This window comes from Pristis pectinata, chromosome 1 (assembly GCF_009764475.1).
Source record: "Pristis pectinata isolate sPriPec2 chromosome 1, sPriPec2.1.pri, whole genome shotgun sequence".
NCBI classification, from domain to species: Eukaryota; Metazoa; Chordata; class Chondrichthyes; order Rhinopristiformes; family Pristidae; genus Pristis; species Pristis pectinata.
This window is the reverse complement of record NC_067405.1, coordinates 43,575,627-43,595,634: the sequence shown is the minus strand read 5'-3', so window position 1 is coordinate 43,595,634 and position 20,008 is coordinate 43,575,627. Positions and strand designations below refer to the sequence as shown.

General features: G+C 38.9%; 1 protein-coding gene across 1 annotated transcript in view; it reads left to right on the top strand.

Annotated features, from left to right (window-relative positions):
• Positions 1-20,008, top strand: part of myo3b (myosin IIIB) — a 316,747-nt gene that overhangs the window by 198,702 nt on the left and 98,037 nt on the right. Inside the window, exons 26-27 of the mRNA XM_052029302.1 lie at positions 15,396-15,558; positions 18,491-18,568. Of these exons, the coding sequence (XP_051885262.1) occupies positions 15,396-15,558; positions 18,491-18,568 (241 nt within the window). The remainder of the gene's footprint in view (positions 1-15,395; positions 15,559-18,490; positions 18,569-20,008) is intronic.

The window sequence follows — 20,008 nt, the reverse complement described above, 5'->3', positions numbered from 1 at the left end:
TTTGCAGTTTATAGTAGATAATCTCCAGTACTGTGACATGATACACTTTTGGAAAATGACCTTGAAAGGACGTGTACACAAAGTAGTAACAGTCTCGATACAGTGCAAGAATAGTTTTTATAAAAACCTATTGGTGCAAACTTATTGATCTTGAAAAATTCAAGTGCAGTGGAAAATACACTGCAAGTAGGATACTAAATTAACAGCAAAAAAAGTGATGCTAAATTTGTGTTTAAAAAATTAATTAAGAATAACACGTACAATTTTAGAGGTCTTATCATAAAAAAGATAAAACTGCCATGGAAATAATTTTTGCATTATTTTCAAAGATTTGCCAGAGTAAGAAGTTACAACTATTAATTTTCATTTTAAAAGCATTTATTTTGTTTTCTTCAATATGACAAAGAAGATTAAAGCAGTAATTTATAAAGATTTTCAAAGTTACAGAAGCATTTCTGTGGGTGGAAAATGAGAGGCTGTTTCCACTCTTTGTGAAATTAGTAATCAAGGGCAAGGAATGCTGATTATAACTTCATAGAGTGATAGAGTGGTAACTTGTAGAACAAAGGAAGTAGGGATTTTTTTTCACACAGATTGGGTTATTTCATCAATTATAGAGACAGTAACTAATGGAACTAGAAAACCATTTGAGAGAATTTAAAAGAATACAAGAAAAGGACAGGGAGTTGGGATAAATAGACACATTCATTTTGTGAGCTAGCATCTCTATAGACAGAATGGATCAGATGAGTTATGCCATATTTTCAATGATCCTATGATATGAAATTACAATGTGAAAGACCACTTCTCCAAGGTGTTGGAAGGCTGCCATCAACTGTGTTGACAGAAGGTAGTAAGATTCAACATCTTTATAAAAACTAGGGAAAATTAACAATAAATTTAACCTCTGTTCAAGAGATTTGTTCAAAGTAATGTTGGTGCTTGCAAGATCCATCTTTTTCTTTGTTTTCTTATGATCTAATGGCCTACTCTCTGTTCATAAATCCTATACTGTTAGTCTGTTATCCTTAAGATTTGTTTTGCTTCTTACTTATGCAAAAAATATTGCCACACATCACAAAGAATCCATGCAAGCATCTCATGTAGTCGCAACATTTTTGCTCTTGCATGGTTGTTATTGGTATTTGATCTTACATAATAGGGGGATTAAATAGTAAGATCACACAACACATTTTTGTGACAGTTTTAAAAACATCAAAGCACCTTTTAAAGTACTCTCTAAAGTTTTGTTTTCAGGTGATGTTCTGCCAACAGTACAGTTAGAAGTTTAGAATCCAATTGATTTGAGTTAATAAGAAGAAAGACAACTTTGCACAACAGGAATATTTTTTAGGCTGCCAGGTAGTGAGATGAGCAAATCTGTAGGGAAGTATAAAAAGGTGCAAGACCTGAAATTTGGTGATATTAATTCAAGAACACAAGAGAATAGGAGCAGGAGGTGGCCACCTGGCCCTTCAAGCCTGCCCCATTATTCAATATGATCACAGTTGATATGTTCTAGGCCTCATCTCCCTTTCTCTGCCTTCAATTCCCTGAACTTCCAAAAATGTATCTCCCTCCTTCTTAAATACCTCCATTGATCTATCCTCCAAGGTAGAGATTTCATATATTGACCATTCTCTGGGCGATGAAATTCTTATGCTCCTCAGTTTTATGTTCTAACTATATCTTCTAACTCTATCCCCTTGTTGAGACTCTTGCATCTCAATATCTACCCTGTCATGCCTCCTAAGAATCTTTCATGCTTTAATAAGATCATCCCTCATTCTTCTAAATTCCAAAGAATACAGATCCAACTTCTTAAGCTGTTTGAGATAGGACTATCTTCCATCCCAGGAACTAGCCTAGTGAATCTCTTTTGGACTCCCTTCAAACCTAATATATCCTTTCTTAAGTTAGGGGATCAAAACTGTGCACAGTACTCCCAGGTGTCCAATGTACAATTTTAATGATACTTCCTTATTTCTAAAATCCATTCCCCTTGCAATAGAGGACAGTGGCCCACTTGCCTTCCTAACTACTTTCAACACCTACCTGCAAAGTTTTTGTGATTCATGCAAACTTTTTGCGATTCCTCTCCATTTAGATGAATCGACTTCTGATTCCTTTTACTGAAGTGAATGACCTCGCACTTTCCCACAATGTACTGCACTTGCTAAGTTTTTATCCACACGCAACAGATGTATAACCTTTTGTAGTCCAAATATCCTCACTGCAACATGCCCTCCCTGTTTGCATGGTATTGGCAAAGTTGGAAACTCTATACTCTGCTGCCTCCTCCAGGCCATTAATATAAGTAGTAAATAATTAAGAAACAAGAACTGATCCTTGGGGCGTGCCACTAGTTACATCCTTCAGCCTGAAAAAGACCCACTTGTTCTGACTCTCTGTCTTCTGTATGACAACCAGTCTTTACTCCATGCTAACACAATTCCCCAATACTGTGAGCTCTTATCTTGTTTACAGCCTTTTATGTGGCACTTTGTCAAATGCCTTCTTTAAATTCAAATAATCTACATCAAGATGTTCCCCTTTATTGACTCTGCTTATTACATCTTCAAAGAATTATAGCAAACATTTACCTTTCATAAAACCATGATGAGTTGGCTTGATTACATTAAGCTTTCCTCTTGGGAGTAATCTTGAATCTGTTGACTTCTGAAACATCCCACGTTAGTGTGCTTTAACCCATTCTTCATGTTTTACCAGACGTTGGAGTGCTTCTTTCAGCCTGTCATTATTGGTCTGCCTGTTTGTGGCTGAGGTGATTTATCATCCAAGTAACACATTACCCGTTTGATTCTGTGCAAAATTTGATGCTTCAGGCCCTGAAAAAAAATCCAAAGGCAGAAGAAACGCCCAACGAGAGACTATTGTCTTGAAAAAATCCAGGTCTGTAAAGATGGTTATGACTTCCAGTCATCATCAAATTCAAGCAGAAGGTAGACATTTGTCAACACTAAATTTGGAAAGATCTGGTCTCTTGTCATAGTTATGAAAAAAAATCTTCCACACTTGATGCAATAATCAGGTGGACTACATTAACAACTTGATCAACATTTACTTCATAATCACCATGCACTCTTACACTGCCCTCTAGTCTTTTCCATTCTTGCTCTACTTTTCCTCGGAGGTCAGGATCTTACATGGGAATGTAATGAAGCATTCCCCTTAACATTCACATTGGTCTTGAATCTTTGAATTGGAGTGCTGAATTGGCTCAAAATTCTTGGCTGCTTCTTTACCATATCTTGCAATGTGAACTTTGTTTTAACACAAGGTATCTCATTCCACTCTAACTTGCACCTGGTTTACCTTTTTTATCTACAATGACAGGCAAGTTCACACATTGCACCTTATGGCTAGACCATATGCATTTCCAGCTGCAGATATCTTCTCCATAGCTGCGTAAGTCTGCAATTTCTTATCTGGCAATTACTGTACTTTTTGCAATTTAGCAATTCTGTGATGATACTAACTACTGAACTGGGGTTGACCTCCACAGTAACTGAAGCAGGGGAACCAGAGCCAAAGCTCCCTGGATGTCAAATGAGAAAGAGCATGTGATGAAATGAGAAAAGGGTGTACAAAGCATGCCAGGTGAATAAGGGAGGTGGTTAAGAAGTTGAGATGACTGCCATCAGCATACATATGCAAATAGGTGTCTCTTTCAGTGGATAGTGTTACCACAAAGCAGCATGTCCATAAATAATTTAGTTAGTTCATTATACATCATTTTGGTGCTTAAATTGGGATTTGTCAGGAACAGGAAACAAAAAGTTTTGTTTTCTGCACCAGTGCACAAAGGATCTTGCCAACTTGCTGCCAGTTAATACTAAATTATTCATCCTTAGTCAGGTGTTTAGCAAAAGTAGAGTCCCTTGTGCATAGTTTATACTGTTCTTTATGCACTGAATGTATTCGTTAAAAGCAGGTTCTTTCAAGGAAGATGCCTTCATCTGTTGCATCCTGGGAAATTTGGTTATAATCTCCTGACATCAGATGAAAGGAACCAGCCAAACCAATACTCTTGACAAACGTAAGGAAGCGAATATATTGAGCATACATCAGCTGATAAAAACAATTAATTGTAAGGCTGTGCTATGAAGTAATTTCATAAATCCAGCCAGATAGAGTTAGTATGGACACTATTTGTCACCATAAATGGTCATCAATACTCCTCTGTGTATATGCTGTGGAACCAATTGCTCATTATTCATGTAAAATCCTTCAAGTTCGCATAGTGAATTCTCACGGGCTAGACTATATTTCAAATGTCATTATGAGTTTACCAGACAATTTAAAAATTTAGCCTGATGGTGATAATTGCAGGACATTACTCCATAATTGGAACACCATAGTTTCATTAAAAAGATACATACTTTATAAATTGAGCTATTACATCATCTTCTTTATCATTTATTCAAAAAATTAAAGATTCCAGTCAAACTGTCTGCTTTCATTAACCAATTCAAAGTTGGCTGTATGAGTAATCTTGTACTTTATTTTGCTATGATGAGACCTCTTATTATCTTTGGAAGTGATTTGTATATATATTGGAAGTTTAACTTGTAAATAATAGATGTGTCAATTGTTTGCCCAGGATATGTTAGCCAAGATTATTTCACACGCAAGATGTTGTTTCAGTTTGGACAGGCTTGTTTATTGAAGTTGCATTCTGTGTTTAATGGAAGAGAAATATATTGGGAATCCCAAGTCACCATAGGATATTGACCATCATAACTGCAGCTCAGCTTCTACTTCAACCACTGTAATTCCTTTTCCAAGAAGCTCTGGGGAAAATATCCACATTTAGAAAGTTTCAAGTCAGTTCATTAAAAATGTTAGCAATTGTGGCAATTTTAAGGTTTAGTCATAATTCCTGAACAACAGGAACTTGTACATCAGGCTGCTGTTCATTGACTACAGCTTGGCGTTCAACACAATCATCCCATCCAAACTCATCAGCAAGCTTCAAGACCTGGGCCTCTGTACCTCCCTCTGCAAATGGATACTTGAGTTCCTCATTGGCACACCTCAATCATTAAGGATTGGTAACAACATCTCCTCCTCACTGCCCATCAACGAGGGTGCACATCAAGGGTACATGCTTCGCCCCTGCTCTACTCGCTATATACATGTGACTGTGTGGCAAAACAGAGCTAAAGTGCCATATACGAATTTGCCAATGACACCACTGTTGTTGGATGAATTACAGGTCATGATGTGTCAGTGAACAAGAGCGAGATAGGACACCTGGTTGAATGGTGCCACAAAAACAACCTCTTGCTCAACATCAGTAAAACTTAAGAGCTGATTGTTGACTTCAGGAAGGGAAAGGAGGGTGAATGTGCGCCAGTTTACATTGGGGGATTGGTGGTGGACAGAGTCAGCAGCTTTAAATTCCTGGGCATTAACATATTGGATCGTGGCCCCAGCACATAGATGCAAATGCAAGGAAAGCAAGCAAGCATCTTTACTTTCTTAGGAGATTCGGCTTGTCACCAAATACTCTGACAAACTTCTACAGATGTACTATTGAAAGTATCCTGATTGGTTGCATCATGGTCTGGTATGGCAGTTCAAATGTGCAGGAACGTAAGAAGCTGTAGACAGTAGTGGACACTGTCCAATACATCACAGGCACATCCTCCCCACCATCTGTAGTATCTACAGGAGACGCTGCCTCAAGAAGGCAACATCCATTATCAAAGATCCCCACCATCCAGGCCATGCCATCTTCTCGCAGCTACCATCAGGCAGGAAGTACAGAAGCCTGAAGTCCCACACCACCGGGTTCAAGAACAGCTACTTCCCTTCAACCATTCAGTTTTTGAATCAACCTGTACAACCCTAATCACTACAGTTTAGCAACATTATAATCGCTTTGCACTAAAATGAACCTTTTTTTTGTTCTAATTGTGTTCTTTCTTGTAAAAATTGTGTATAATTTGTTTAAGTTTTTCATGTGAATGGTGCTTATGTGATGCTCTGTGCCTGTGATGCTGCTGCAAGTAAGTTTTTTATTGCACCTGTGCATACGTGTACTTGTGCAGATGACAATAAACTCGACCTTTCACTTTTTTTTGACCTTTTGACAAAAGACTGCTGCATCAGCCTGAGAAACAGTGTAGGGTCCATTCAGTTTTGTGCCAGCTTTCAAGAACATCCATCACAAGAATGACCGGCAGGAGTACTAGGAAAAGATCAAAGACAATACACAAAAGCATAAGAGACTTAAATGTTTTCCAACTCCTTCAATGAGTCTTTAATGCCAAAGAGTTAATTCAGAGCTGTTCTTAACTAAAATTGCTTGCATTAATTTAACAATGAATTTTACAACAAGGGTTTGCATTTGAAGCACCTTAAATCAGGAAAATCCCCATTAAGTATATGGAAAAAATGAAAACAAAAGAAATGGGCCAGAAATTCTATTGTGAACTCAATGTTTCTGTGCAATTTGCAGTCGAATTTTTATCAAGAAACTGATCTAATTAGCATGACAGTAACTAACTTCCTTAAATTCAGTAATTAATCCTAACCATTAATGTGACACACACTGGCACATTGGGCAAGAAAACAGATATCTAATACATATAATGCTCATTTTGACATTGCATATGCAATAGTGTCCCACACAGGCATGACCTGCAAATGGTGCAGACCTCGTGTAATCAAGCAGCATTAACCAGAGAGTTTGGTTCTTATTCAGTTTTATTTAAAGTAGGCCAAGCATTATCTATGCTGTTTTTGGAAGGTAAAGGAATCTAATTTCTTCAGGCAGCTTGAATATGCATTTTAATATTATCCTACCCAACAAAGCTACAACTCAACCCCCTTCTCAAATCTTGATCTTGACCACAATCCATATACTCCTCTTTCCATGACCTTGACCTTTTTTTTCCTCCTCCTCCCCCCCCAACCTTGACCCAGTCTCCGCCAAACTTAAACCTTTTTCTTCCTGACCTTGATCTTCTCATTCCGATCTTGACTCTTACCCATGGCCTTGACTCCTGTCTCTCCGCAACCTTGAGCCTTTTCTTCAGCAACATTAAACGTCTTCCTTTTCCCCCCAGCATCACTCTCCCTCTTGCTCCTCCCCAACACCTCTACCCCCTGTGATCCCTTGTCCCTTCACACACACACACACACACACAGTTCAGTTCACTCACAACAAATTTCTGCTCTCCCTGTGATTTGTTGCTGTTCTCTCATTCTCCACTCTGTCTGATTTTTACTTTCCCTGTCCCTCCAGGTGCAATTTGGCCTGATCCTTTCATCCTTCTGCATTCTCCGAAATCCTTCCTCTTTTTCATCTCTCCTAGTTCTACCTTTCACCACTTCTTCAAATCTCCCTCTCCAAAATACACTCCTGATCTCAGACTGTGAAATCCACTTTCCATAATCGCAAGGACTTGTGTTTTCATTTGCAATGCCCCTCCCATTGCAGAGGATTCCTTGAGACTTGTGCATGACAGAATATAACTGCCATGGCCTTGAATGTCCCTCCCAAGGCCTTATACTAAATTAGCGTCAGCACACTCTGCAGCTCTGTGCTAACTGGCCTTTTCAGATGACATACAATTTCTATGTTCTTGTTCAAAATGGAAGGAAAAATTCAGCAATGGTTGTGGAATGTCGAAATTCTGAGTGAACACTTTGTTGACCTGTATCCCATCATCAAATTGCTAAATTTATTTGAATAAATGCTTGAGATTTTGTGACTTGGTTATTGTCCCTAATTTCTCCATTATTTGCTCTTCATTCTTTCAGCACTATTTAAAATTGGCACAAGTAGAATCCCTTGGCCTTCAAATGTTTGACTCCTTAAAAATCTAAAAGTTCAGTATAGCAATTAAAATTCTCTTTTGTGTGTGCTTCTTTCTCATTATCCATGGGTTTTTTTTGGTGCTGAACTTCTACATTGCACGACTCCTATTACAAATATCTTCACCCATAGCACTAGTGCTTCCGACAGTAGCTTCATTAGCTAAACACAGCATTCTGCGTGAAAATTCAACTGATTTTTCCAATATGACTGATTTGGAGGAGTAAGAAATGCTCAGACAAATGTAACAAAAGCTTGAGAATGAAGATTATTTCCAAAGAATCAGCACTCATTCTTCCTGCTTCTGAATGAATACAGTCATGTATCTTGTTGATTTCAATCAAAACCTTCTCTACTCAATCTGACACTCGCAACCACCAGTTCAGAAACTGACACTGTGTGCAATTTAGAGAAGGTTATTAAAACAGGATTTTCAGGTGGGCTCGATTGGCCTGCAGTCAGGGTAGTGAATGTGGGTAACCCAGCTGCCAGCTCCCTAAAAGGTGAAGTTGCCTGCAGCAGAGGATTTAGCCTCATGTATCAGAGGATTTTGATAGACAGCTGACAGAGCAAGGAATGTAAGGATGCACATGATGCAAAGGCAAAATATTGCAGATGTTGGCAATCTGAAATAAAAACGATATGCTGGAAATGTTGATCAGGTCTAACCATTTTGTGTCTCTTTGTGGAATATGTGGAATGTTTCTAGTTTCAGTCATACCCAGCCAACCATCCCTCTCTAGCATCATTTGCCAATGCATTGTAAATTGTTTCATTGCTGGTTCCTATTCTTGTACAGTACTCAAAAGTTTCATGGCTTTGCTGCCCATTTCGACTCTGCTCTCAGTTCATGTCCATTACAGAAGATTGGTTGGTAACCAATATCCATTGCGTCCATAACCCCTAACAACTATCTTAACTGCACTTCCTAAGGAAGTGGGTAGCCTTCCTACTTTTGAACATTGTATCTTCCATTGTAGTTGTAGAAATGCCTTGGCTGTTTTAGCTGGTAGAATTGGCATCAGATGAGCATTGCATGAGGACTGCTGTCACCAGTTACCCACACAGCATTTCTGCACACAACAATTTGTGGAGTAGTAGAATTTGCAATTGAAATTGGAAACTAAAATTGACACCTGGACTGACAAAATAACTGACGTTACATGGCCCAATTTAGACCCCACAGGTTCTTGCTGCTGCGGAGAACATGCTACTGAAGGCAAGACAGAAAAGATGTGAATAAATCAACTTTTCTTTTTTTATTTAGAATTAAATGATTTACTGTACATTTAGGTAGAAACTGAATCTGAGGTTTGGGTTAAGTTAATTTAGCTATGAAACTGTTTTCAATCTTGCATATATTCAAGATGCAATTGACAGAGAAAAATGGTACACAGAATTATGCAGAATTTTACAGGAAAGAAAGGCAATTTAATTCCTGAATGTGCTAGAAATCTATCATGCTCCAGAGAAGTCTTTATCAACGTTGTAGGGAAGTAATCGCTGATTACAGGCAGAAGAAACATTGTAGTAACTCTGTGTCGCAGTATAGAGAATTGAAGATTTTATTTGGATAATTGCTGGTCTTGAGTTTGGAGCTTGGGAAGGAGAAGCAATAAATGTTACATGGTGTTGAGCCAGCAGTTGGCAGGGTGATTGTCCTGTCTGGGAACAGCCAGACAATGTTGTGGTCCTGGTAGAAATTGGTAAATGTTATGGAACAGGTTAAATTTCTGAGAGAGTGAAAGATGCTGAATAATGGGAGCATTTGGAAGGGAGTTCCAGATGTGACAGTGGTGGAAGCGATGTGAAGAGATCAGGGTGTTTCAGCTGAGGAGCATCATTTGACAGGTATTAAGGTCTGTGGTGTGCAAAGGGAACGGATTTTGTAAAAGGTTTTCTTGAACAGTGAGTGAAAATCAGGAGAATAAACTGCGAATGCTGGAAATCTAAAATAAAAACAGAAATTGCTGGAAATGCTCAGCAAGCCAAGCCGCATCTATGGGATAAGAAACAGAGTTTACAGAGTCTTCGGCCTGAGACCTTAACTCTGATTCTTTTCCCTTCCCACAGATGTGACTTGATCTGCTGAGTATTTCCAGTATATTTTGTTTTTATTCTTGAACAGTGAACTTGGGGAAACCAGCAGCATTTTAAAATTCAGCTGAGAATTTATTTTGAATTATTCAGCTACTTTATGGAAACCCTCTTGCACTGTGTCACGATCAATCTTCCATTGAGAGAACCTGTTTTGCAAATTTACAATATGACAATAGTGGACAAAGATTGCCACTAGCAAGTGGAATGTATGGTTTGGCCAGAGTTATTGCATGGGGTAGGATGAAACAGGATTTGGTGATATTAGATAGTGCCTTGGGGAGGGATGTATTGTACGTGCAAGGATCTTCATAGATGGTAAGTACTGTAGTTTGTTAATGTGTCTTTTGTTGCTGGGGGCTCTGGTGCATCTGGGGAAAGGGTAGCATTGTGTTGGTTGCCGGTAGGATGTGCTAAGGGTTGTGGAGAAATCAGGATCTTAAGAATAGTTGAGCCCAGATGGTGGAAAGTGATGGAAAGGACATTAAACAATCTTTATGAACAATTATTCTAAAATTTGAAAGCTAAAGGCATAATGGACTAAGTTGCCCCAAAATTTTATGCTGAAATTTTATGTCACTGAAACCAGTGACAAATGGGTGTTTAGGCCATCAACTGCAGACCATGTGGACCGCTCCCCAAGCAATGGGATGGGATAGGTTAACTTGCATAGTTGTTCAGATTGTCCATGTGTGTAGCTGCACAATAGGGATTCCTGCCCTGCTTTGTCAGCAGTTGTCAGCACCCAGCTGAAATTGGTTATCTTACTCAAAGGTAGTTTGAGTCTTGACTGATGTAACATGTTTTCCAATGACACAGGTATTATTGGGCCTATGGATTATTTGTAAATGAAATTTCCTTGGTAAAGCAAGGCTCTAAAGACTTGACTTGAATTTCCAACATAATTCCAACATAATTAAAGCAGACATTCAATGAATTCTGGTTCCTCTTCATATTCCACCTGTCCCATCTCCGCAAATGATCAGGTCATTTTGCATTCGCATGTTTTACTGGCTTTTGCATCTAATATTTACAAATGTATCAATTAATCTTCTTAGAAGTTACAAGTGGCAAAAGCAGGAAAATTACTGTGGTGTCTGTTTTACTAAATTTGAAGAATAAACAAAGCAAAACAAAACTGCAGACATTGGAGCTCTGAAATAAAAATAGTTAAATACCAGAGATGCTCAGTGGGTCAGGCAGCGACTGCAGAGAGAGGAATAGAGTCAACAGTTTTGGTCAGTGACCCTTCATCAGAAGATAAAAATTGAGGAAGCCAAAGGATTGGAAGATTGTTACCAGGCAGCTACATTTATCTGAAACCTTTTTTTATGGAACTAAATACATTACTGTTCATAAATCATTTGTGTTTTCTAGAAGCTATCTATATGAGAGCAGAGAAGTTGTTTGGTATGCAAGTCAGCCAGTACAGTAGCTTTGCTGTAAGGAAAGTAATTGAATTATTGATCCTTTGAAATTTAGTGGGGTAGACTAATGGGTATATAGGGCAAATTAATGGGTATAACTTAGAAACAAGAAGGAGAGGTTCACTTTAGTGGGGTTGTATTTATAGACCCCCCAATAGTCAGCAGGAATTTGAGGAGCAGGTGTGCAGAGAAATTGCTCATAGTTTAAGAATAATAGGGTTGTATTAGTGGGAGATTTTAATTTCCCCGTTATTGACTGGACTACCCAGAGTGTTAAGGGCCTGGATGGGGTGGAATCTGTGAAATGTGTCTAGGAAAGTTTCCTGAGTCAATACATAGAGGGCCCTACTCAGGAGGGTGCAATACTGGACCTTTTCTTAGGGAACGAGGCAAGGCATGTAACTGAAGTGGCAGTCAGGGAGCATTTTGGCTCTAGTGATCATAATTCTATTAGTTTTAAGATAGTGATGGAAAAGGATAGGACAGGCCCACAGGTTAGGGTCCTAAACTGGAGCAGGGCTAATTTTGGGGGAATTAAGCAAGATCCAGCAGAGGTCGATTGAGTGAACCTGTTTGAAGGGAAAGGAACGAATAGCAAATGGGAGGCTTTTAAGAGTGTGATATCAAGAGTCCAGGGGCAGTATGTTCATGTTAGGGTGAAGAGTAAACCTGGCAAATTTAGAGAACCTTGGCTGATGAGATATTGAGTCTCTGGTCAAGAAAAAGAAGGAAGCATACATTGGGTTTAGGAGATCGGGGACAAATGAATCCTTGATAGCTATAAAAAGATTAAGAATACTCTTAAGAGGGAAATCAGGAGGGCAAAGAGGGGGTATGAGATGGATCTGGTGTAAGGTTAAGGAAAATCCCAAAAGGTTCTATAGCTATGTTAAGAGCAATAGTGTGGCTAGGGAGAGAGTAGGTCCCCTTAGATATCAGCAGGGCTGCCCATGTCTTGAGCTGCAGGAGATGGGTGGGATTTTTAACGAATACTTCTCGGTGTTTACTGAGGAAAAAAAATCATGGTTGCTCAAGAGACAAGGGAAAGAAGTGGTGATGTTTTGGAGGACATTCATGTTAACAGGGAGGAAGTATCTTCAGCCTTACAGCACATTAAGATGGATAAATCCCCCGGCCTGACTGAGTGCATCCTTGGACTTTGTGGGAGGCTAGAGAAGAAATTGCGGAGGCCCTTGCACAGACATTTGCTTCATCGTTAGCCACTAGTGATGTTCCCAAAGACTAGAAGGTGGCTCATGTGCCATTGTTTAAAAAGGGTAACCAGGAGAACTCGGGGAACAACAGGCCAGTCAGCCCGACATCAGTAGTGGGGAAGTTACTAGAGGGAATTCTGAGGGACAGATTCTACTGGCATTTGGATAGACAGAGTTTGATCAGGAGGAATCAGCATGGCTTTGTGCATGGAAAGTCGTGCTTGACGAACCTATTAGAGTTCTTTGAAGAGGTAACCAAAAAGGCAGATGAGGGTAGGGCAATGGATGCTGTCTATTTGGACTTTAGCAAGGTCTTCAACAAAGTCCCACATGGTAAGCTGGTCTGGAAGGTTAGGTGTGAGGTGATGCATTTTGGAAAATCAAACCAGCATAGGATTTGTGTATTTATACTAGGGCACGGGGGAGTGTAATGGAACAGAGGGACCTAGGAGTACAAGTGCATAGCTCATTGAAAGTGGCGTCACAGATAGGGTAGTGAAAAAAGGTGTTTAGCATACTTCCCATCATCAATGAGGACATTGAGTATAGAAGTTGGGACATTATGTCGCAATTGTCAATGGTGAGCCCACACTTGGAGTACTGTGTACAGTTTTGGTCACCCTGTTAGAGGAAAGACGTGATTAAACTGGAAAGAGAGCAGTAAAGATTTATGAGGATGTTGCCAGAACTAGAGGGCCTGAATTATGGGGAGAGGTTGGCCAGGCTAGGTCTTTATTCCTTCGAATATCAGAGATTGAGCGGAGACTAGAAACAGGCCTTCCCTCAGGGTAGACAGTCCAAAACTGGGGAGCATAGATTTAGGGCAAGAGGGGAAAGATTTAAAAGGGACCTGAGGGGCAACATTTTGACACAGAGGATGGTGAGTAAATGGAACAAGCTGCCAGAGGAAGTGGTTGAGGCAGGTACAATAATATCATTGAAGAAGCACTTGGATAGGTACATGGAGGAGTGAGGTGGTGGGGCTTTGAGGGATATGGGCCAAGCGCAGGAAATTGGGACTAGCTGGGTGGGCACCATGGTCTGTGTGGGCTCATTGTGTGGAAGGGCCTGTGTCTGTGCTGTATTGCTCTATGACTCCATTGGGTACTTTTTATGGATCAAGTTTCCTTCCTTTAGCACAGACATTAAAAAATGGCTTCTCTGGTGGCCAAGTGGCAAAGTAGATAGATGTGAATAAAAACATTTGTATTATAGAAGGGACACTACACTGTCAGAGGTGCCAACTTTTGAATGTGATCTTAAACCAAGGCTTCCTCTGGCCTTGGAAACGTACTTAAAATAATTCATGGTACAGTTTTTGGTAGAAGGAGAATGCATTACCAATTCCTTTTAACTGCCCAGTATTTACTCCTCAATCAGCATTATTTAAAAACAGATTTATCTGTTGGTATCATAAATCTGTTTATGGCAGTTTGTTGCATTCTTTACGTTATAGCAGTCAAGGAACATTAAAGGCATATGTGACCCAAAGCAAAGTTGCAAATTGGATCCTCAATTGGCTGAAAGCAAGAGTACTTTTGTGATCAGTGCTTCGTATCTTGCATTTTGTTCACCTAACTGTAGGGGACATGATAAAGAAGTTTGCAGATGACTCAAAAGTTGGTCATGTGATTGACTATGATGAGGAAAACTTTGGACTACAGGCAAAAATAGACGGTCTAGTCATTTGGGCAGGAAAAAAAGCAAATAGAATTTAATCCAGGGAAATGTGAAGTAATGCATTTGGAGAGGTACAGTACAGCAAGGGAATATACAATAAGTTGGAGGGTGTTGAGCAGTATGGAGGAAGACGGGGACCTTTGGTGTGTGTGTCCAAAGATCTTTAGTAGTAAAACAGGTTGTTAGTAAGGCATATGGGATCCTTTCCTTTATTAGGCAATGCACAGAATATAAGAGCAGGGAGATTTTGTGTGAACTGGTTCATCTACAGCTTGAGTACTGAATAGAGTTCTGGTCATTACATGAAAAAATGTGATTACAGTGGGGAGGGATCAGAGGAGATTTATGAAGACATAAGAGACTCTAGATGCTGGAATCTAGAGCAACAAACAAGGTTTATGAAGATGTTGCCTAGACTGAAAAATTGTGACAATGATTGGATAAACTGGGATTATTTTCTTTGAAACATAGGAGGCTGACAAGAGACTCAGTTGAGAGGCCTAGACAGGGTAATTATGAAGAATCTACATACTTCCTTTAGAAGTGGGGTTAAAAACCAGTGCGCATAGATTTAAAGTAGCTGGTTGAAGGGGAGCTGAGAATTTTTTTTTCACCTGGAACTCACCACCTGAAAGGTTGATAGGGGAGGAAACCTTAAAGATAGATCTGTATGTATACTTAAAGAGCCATGATCTATCTGATATGGACCAAGTGTTGGAAGGTGGGATTAGCCTGGAAAATTATTTTTTGACTGCACAGGCATAATGGGCTGAGTATGTTGTAGACATTCTGTAATTTCATGTCTTCTGTTCACAAATGATTCATTGAATATAAAGCTCTTTATGACGTCCAAAAGTTGTGAAAATTGCAAGTATTTCTCTCTCAATTACGCATGGCCTTGTTGGGGAATTTGACTTATCTGTGAAATGGAGCTAATACACTTTGCAACACTGTCTGATGTACATGGTGTTATTGGTTTTCATTAACAAAGAATGTGGGTAGGCAATTGTTTACAGACTTCCACAACAGGTACACAAAGAACTTCTGTTGTAATGTAATATGCTTTTACATTTAATTCATGATTATTTATATTACTTTGTTTCAAAGCTGATAACTTGTTTCCTATAGGTATTCCTCAAATATTATCAAGTAGAACAGTTAAATTTACTGCTCAGAGAAGTCATTGCCAGTATTGTGGTTATTCAAGCCCACATCAAAGGCTGGCTAGGAGCCAAGAGATACAAGAAAGCACAAGCACAAAAACAAAGCAGTGCCATCATCATCCAGTCAGGTATGCACAAAACTGTTGCTGACGAATAGAATAAGATTGGATTGAAAATGTTTAAATTTATACTGTTTATATTTAACAAACATTACAACGAACAACTTTTAATTCCAGTTAGATGGGAGTTAAGTCAGCCATTGCATTAAACCACTGGCACCCCACTCCCCAAAACTGGTGAAGTTCTTGCATAAGTGGTAGCACAGCAGTTAGCACTGTTGCCTCATAGCTCTATAGACTCGGCTTCAAAAGTGTGGCATTTGCCTATGACTGCATGGGTTTCCACTGGATGCTCTTTTTATTGGGTACTGGAAATTAGCTGTTAATGAATCAGAAGGATCCAAAGACAATTGATGGGCATAAGAGACAGAATAAGTTGCAGGGATGCATGGAAATAAAGAGACAAGGAATGGGACTGATAGAAGTGTCCTACTGGGAGCTGACATAGACCCGATGGGCTGAATGGCATGCTGTGTCACAATAAGTAAGAAAGAAAATTGTAGCAGATTAGGTACAATGACATTTTTTAAATTGTTTTAAAGTTTTCAGTAGGTTTTTTAATTAATAATTTGAATGTCTCTGTGGATTTCCCACTAGATCAAAATAATTGGAAAAACAGACAAGAGGGGTAACCAGCATTTTATTTTTTTTAGGTTCCTTGTTGGGCCCAGAGGAGCAAATAAGGTTTAAGTTTCTCTGGCCCAGATATGATTACTGCAGACATCTTTAATCCATGAATTTCTTGAATGTCATGAGTGGTCTCCCTCTAGCCAAAATTACATTTATCCTTACCGACAGCTGCCTTCTTTCTTACTTAGGTGGGGAATTAGCCCAGGAAGTACAGACGAGCCATTGCAAATATTAAAGTTGTGAATGTAAGAATAGAGAGGGGAAAACTTAGCTTGAACTGTTTTTGAGTGTAAGATCAGTGTTGTACTTGATGCACTAGCAGAAGCTGCTGTCCTTGGGCCTGTGTTGAATCAGCCCTTGGACCTTATTAGCTTTATTCTGGGGAGCCACAAAAGACATCTTGCTCTTGTATGTTGGGCCGACAGAAATGCTCTGAGCTGCCCAAGGATCGAGTAGATCTCTAGTCAGTTGGGGGTAGGTGGGGAGGAAGGAAGGGTGGTGGTGTTGAGCTTAATAAATAATAGGGAACTAGATGCAGGCTAGTACCTTACCATTTTTTCTGTTCTCATCCAAACATGTCCAAACTGAAAGTTTATCCCAGTTGATTTTGTTGAGATTTCTATAAACTTAGAACATAAGAAATAAGAGCAGGAGTGGGCCATCTGGCCCGTCGAGCCTGCTCCGCCATTCGATAAGATCATGGCTGATCTGGCCGTGGACTCAGCTCCACCCACCTGCCTTTTCCTCATAATCCTCAATTCCCCTACTATGCAAAAATCTATCTAACTATGTCTTCAATATATTTAATGAGGTAGCCTCTACTGCTTCCCTGGGCAGAGAATTCCACAAAATCACTACTCTCTGAAAAAGCAGTTTCTCCTCATCTCCATCCTAAATCCTGAGACTATCTCCCCTAGTTCCAGTCTCACCTACCAGTGGAAACAACTTGCCTGCCTTTATCTTATCTATCCCTTTCATAATTTTATATGTTTCTATGAGATCCCCTCTCATTCTTCTTGTTCTAAAGCACAACAATGTGAGATCAGGATCATCAGAATCAAAAGAACTGACCATTCCTCAGAGCATCATTAGCTAATTTGCAGTAGAAGGTTCATAGTAGCCCTGTAGCTAAAATATTAACAATATTATTGTCGAGCTAATTTTCAAGCGTAGTAGTGACATATGCAAATGTCCATGAGCAAAGCAAAGGCCTTACAGTATTTTGTGCATTTCGTGTAACATAATTTGTACTACTTAGGCACATTTTTCACATAAAAGACACTAAACAAATCAGGCTATTGCTGGTAACTTGTTCAGTATTTCAAGTGCAGATTGAGCCATATGCTGTAATCACAGAGAAAAAACAGGATATCTGGTGAAGGAATGGATTTAAAACTCTTCTGTTGTGACTTATATGGACTACCAGCACATGCTTAGATAATTACCCCAATGTGCTCTCTTTTCCTTGGAAAACATGACTAACTTCCTGCACAATGTATCATCTCATATGGACAATGGTTTGCGGCATTTGTCAGATTTGCAAGGCATTTTATACACCCAACTTTAATCACCATTTTTATTTATGCTTGTGACGACATTTGATTACAAGTTTAATTCTTGATTCTCACATCCACCTGTTGATGTCAATGCTGACTACTGCCTAAAACAAAATCAGTTTCCTGAACTAATGTATTTTCAGAAACTATCTGAGACAGATGCATTCATTTTTTGGTAATTAAGCCAAAAACTGCTTGTAAGATTGTGGAAGGCAAAGAATTTGTAAATAAAAACATAAGAAATAGAAGCAGGAGAAAGCCTATAGCCTTCTCAAGCCTGCACACCAATTAATAAGATCATGGCTCATCCTATGCCTCGATTCACTTTGCTTTCCTATCCCCAGATTATTACAGTGTCCACAATAAACTCAGTGGAAATGCCTAATATAAACTTGGAGGAAACCAGTTATTCTTAAAATGTTAGTAGTAAAGAGTTTGAACAATGAGAATGGAACAATAGTACTGAGTTACAATTTTCTAAATTAGTACTTTAAAATGTTTCTAAAATCTATAAAAATGAATCATATATATTAGTTACACATCTGAGCTATTTAAAAACACTCCCCATTTTTCCCACAAATAAGTAAAAATTGCTTTTAAGAGAAGAACACTATTTTTCCACCAAATTATATGATATTCACTTCAATTCTGGGAGAATACAGATCAGCCAAAGGGAGATTATCTTAAATAATTATGCATCATATCCATTTTATTCCTTCCTATCACTGGCTCATCATTCTCTCTTTTGTTATTAGCCTGGAGAGCATATGTTGCACATAAAATCTACAAGCAATTGAAGACACAAAGAGAAGCTGCAATTTGCATCCAAGCAGGTATGGCAAATGCTCTTAAAATATCATTTTACAATTACTAAACAAAATGTTGTAAAAAGCACTTCTTTCGAACAAATAATGCTAATCCAATGGTAATATATTATTTCCATGCCTATTTTCATACATAGCTTCCTTTCTTAAATGCCGAAATCATTATGATGACATAAACCATTGTGACATTATAATCATTATGAACCCCATTATGATAAAAACGTAATAGGAAATGGTGCAACCATTATCAGAAGACATGGCCTACAGTCTTTGATATGCTTTGTTTTCATGTCAGGCCTAGAATCTGCAGGTAGTGGTTTGTTAAGGGTCAGTGTAGCAGTAAATCTTCCTGCCTGTTGTTTGAAGGATTTTTCCCTTCTGTGACAAAGACTAGGATATATGAGTATTTAAATAACTGCCTGGATTTAACAGCATTTGGATTTTATTATCACCACTGTCAGAAAGTAAAAGTTGAGAAGTTTTCCGAGATAACTAGTGGAAATTTTGTATCTTTCCTTGGACCCCAAACTTCTTCAAAAGTTATTGGCCTGATTATCCATCAGGCCACAAGCATTCACTGTTGCCGAGAATTATCAGGGAGTTCCATGTGCACCTTTTGGTTTGTTTTGTGCCTCCATAATCCTGACAAAACATTCTAATGCCATGCCTACTTTGATATAACCATGGGTCAATGATTATGAACCTTCAGTTATTTCTTTAAGATGGCAGTGAGGTGCTTCTCCTGCCTCATTGTCTTAATTCTCAATTCTTACTAATTTCCACTCATTGCATTCGGCCTTCATGTGCATAATACCAGATGTATTTATATTAAGTTACATTTCCTGCCACTGTCCTATTTTCCCAGTGAATATAGTTCTGCTTGTAATTTACTTTTCTCATCTGTGGTCTGAATATGTAAATCTTTGATCGAAACTTTGCTCATGAAACAGTTCCCCAATGCATTCCTTAAGATTACAATGAGAAAAAGAGAGAGCAATGGTCAGGTGTAGCTTTTTCTGTTAATTTTTCAAAAATCACCCTATGTGATACAATTTACTACCTATGTCTATCTGAAAATGTGCATAATGAAATTCAACCAAGTTGAAAGGATATATGTGCACTGATTTGAAAATATATACTCAATATATGGTTCAAAATGCAATAAAGCCATTGAGAGGAATATCAGGATCTTGTTCCAATGATTTGATTTCTGGTGTATATATGGAAACAGTGGAGTGGAGTGTGGGGATGGGGGAAGGGAAAATAAGCAGTTTGAATAATTAGCACAAAACAGGTTTTTTAAATTAGTTTTTTGTTTGCCATCTGAGGTGAGCTGATATTTGAGTCGGTCACCAAACCCAACTTACTGAAGGGTAATGGGAGAGCGGAAAGTTCTAGTTGTCTTGCCCACCATCCAGCAACCCCCCACTCCTTATCCCAGGAACAAAC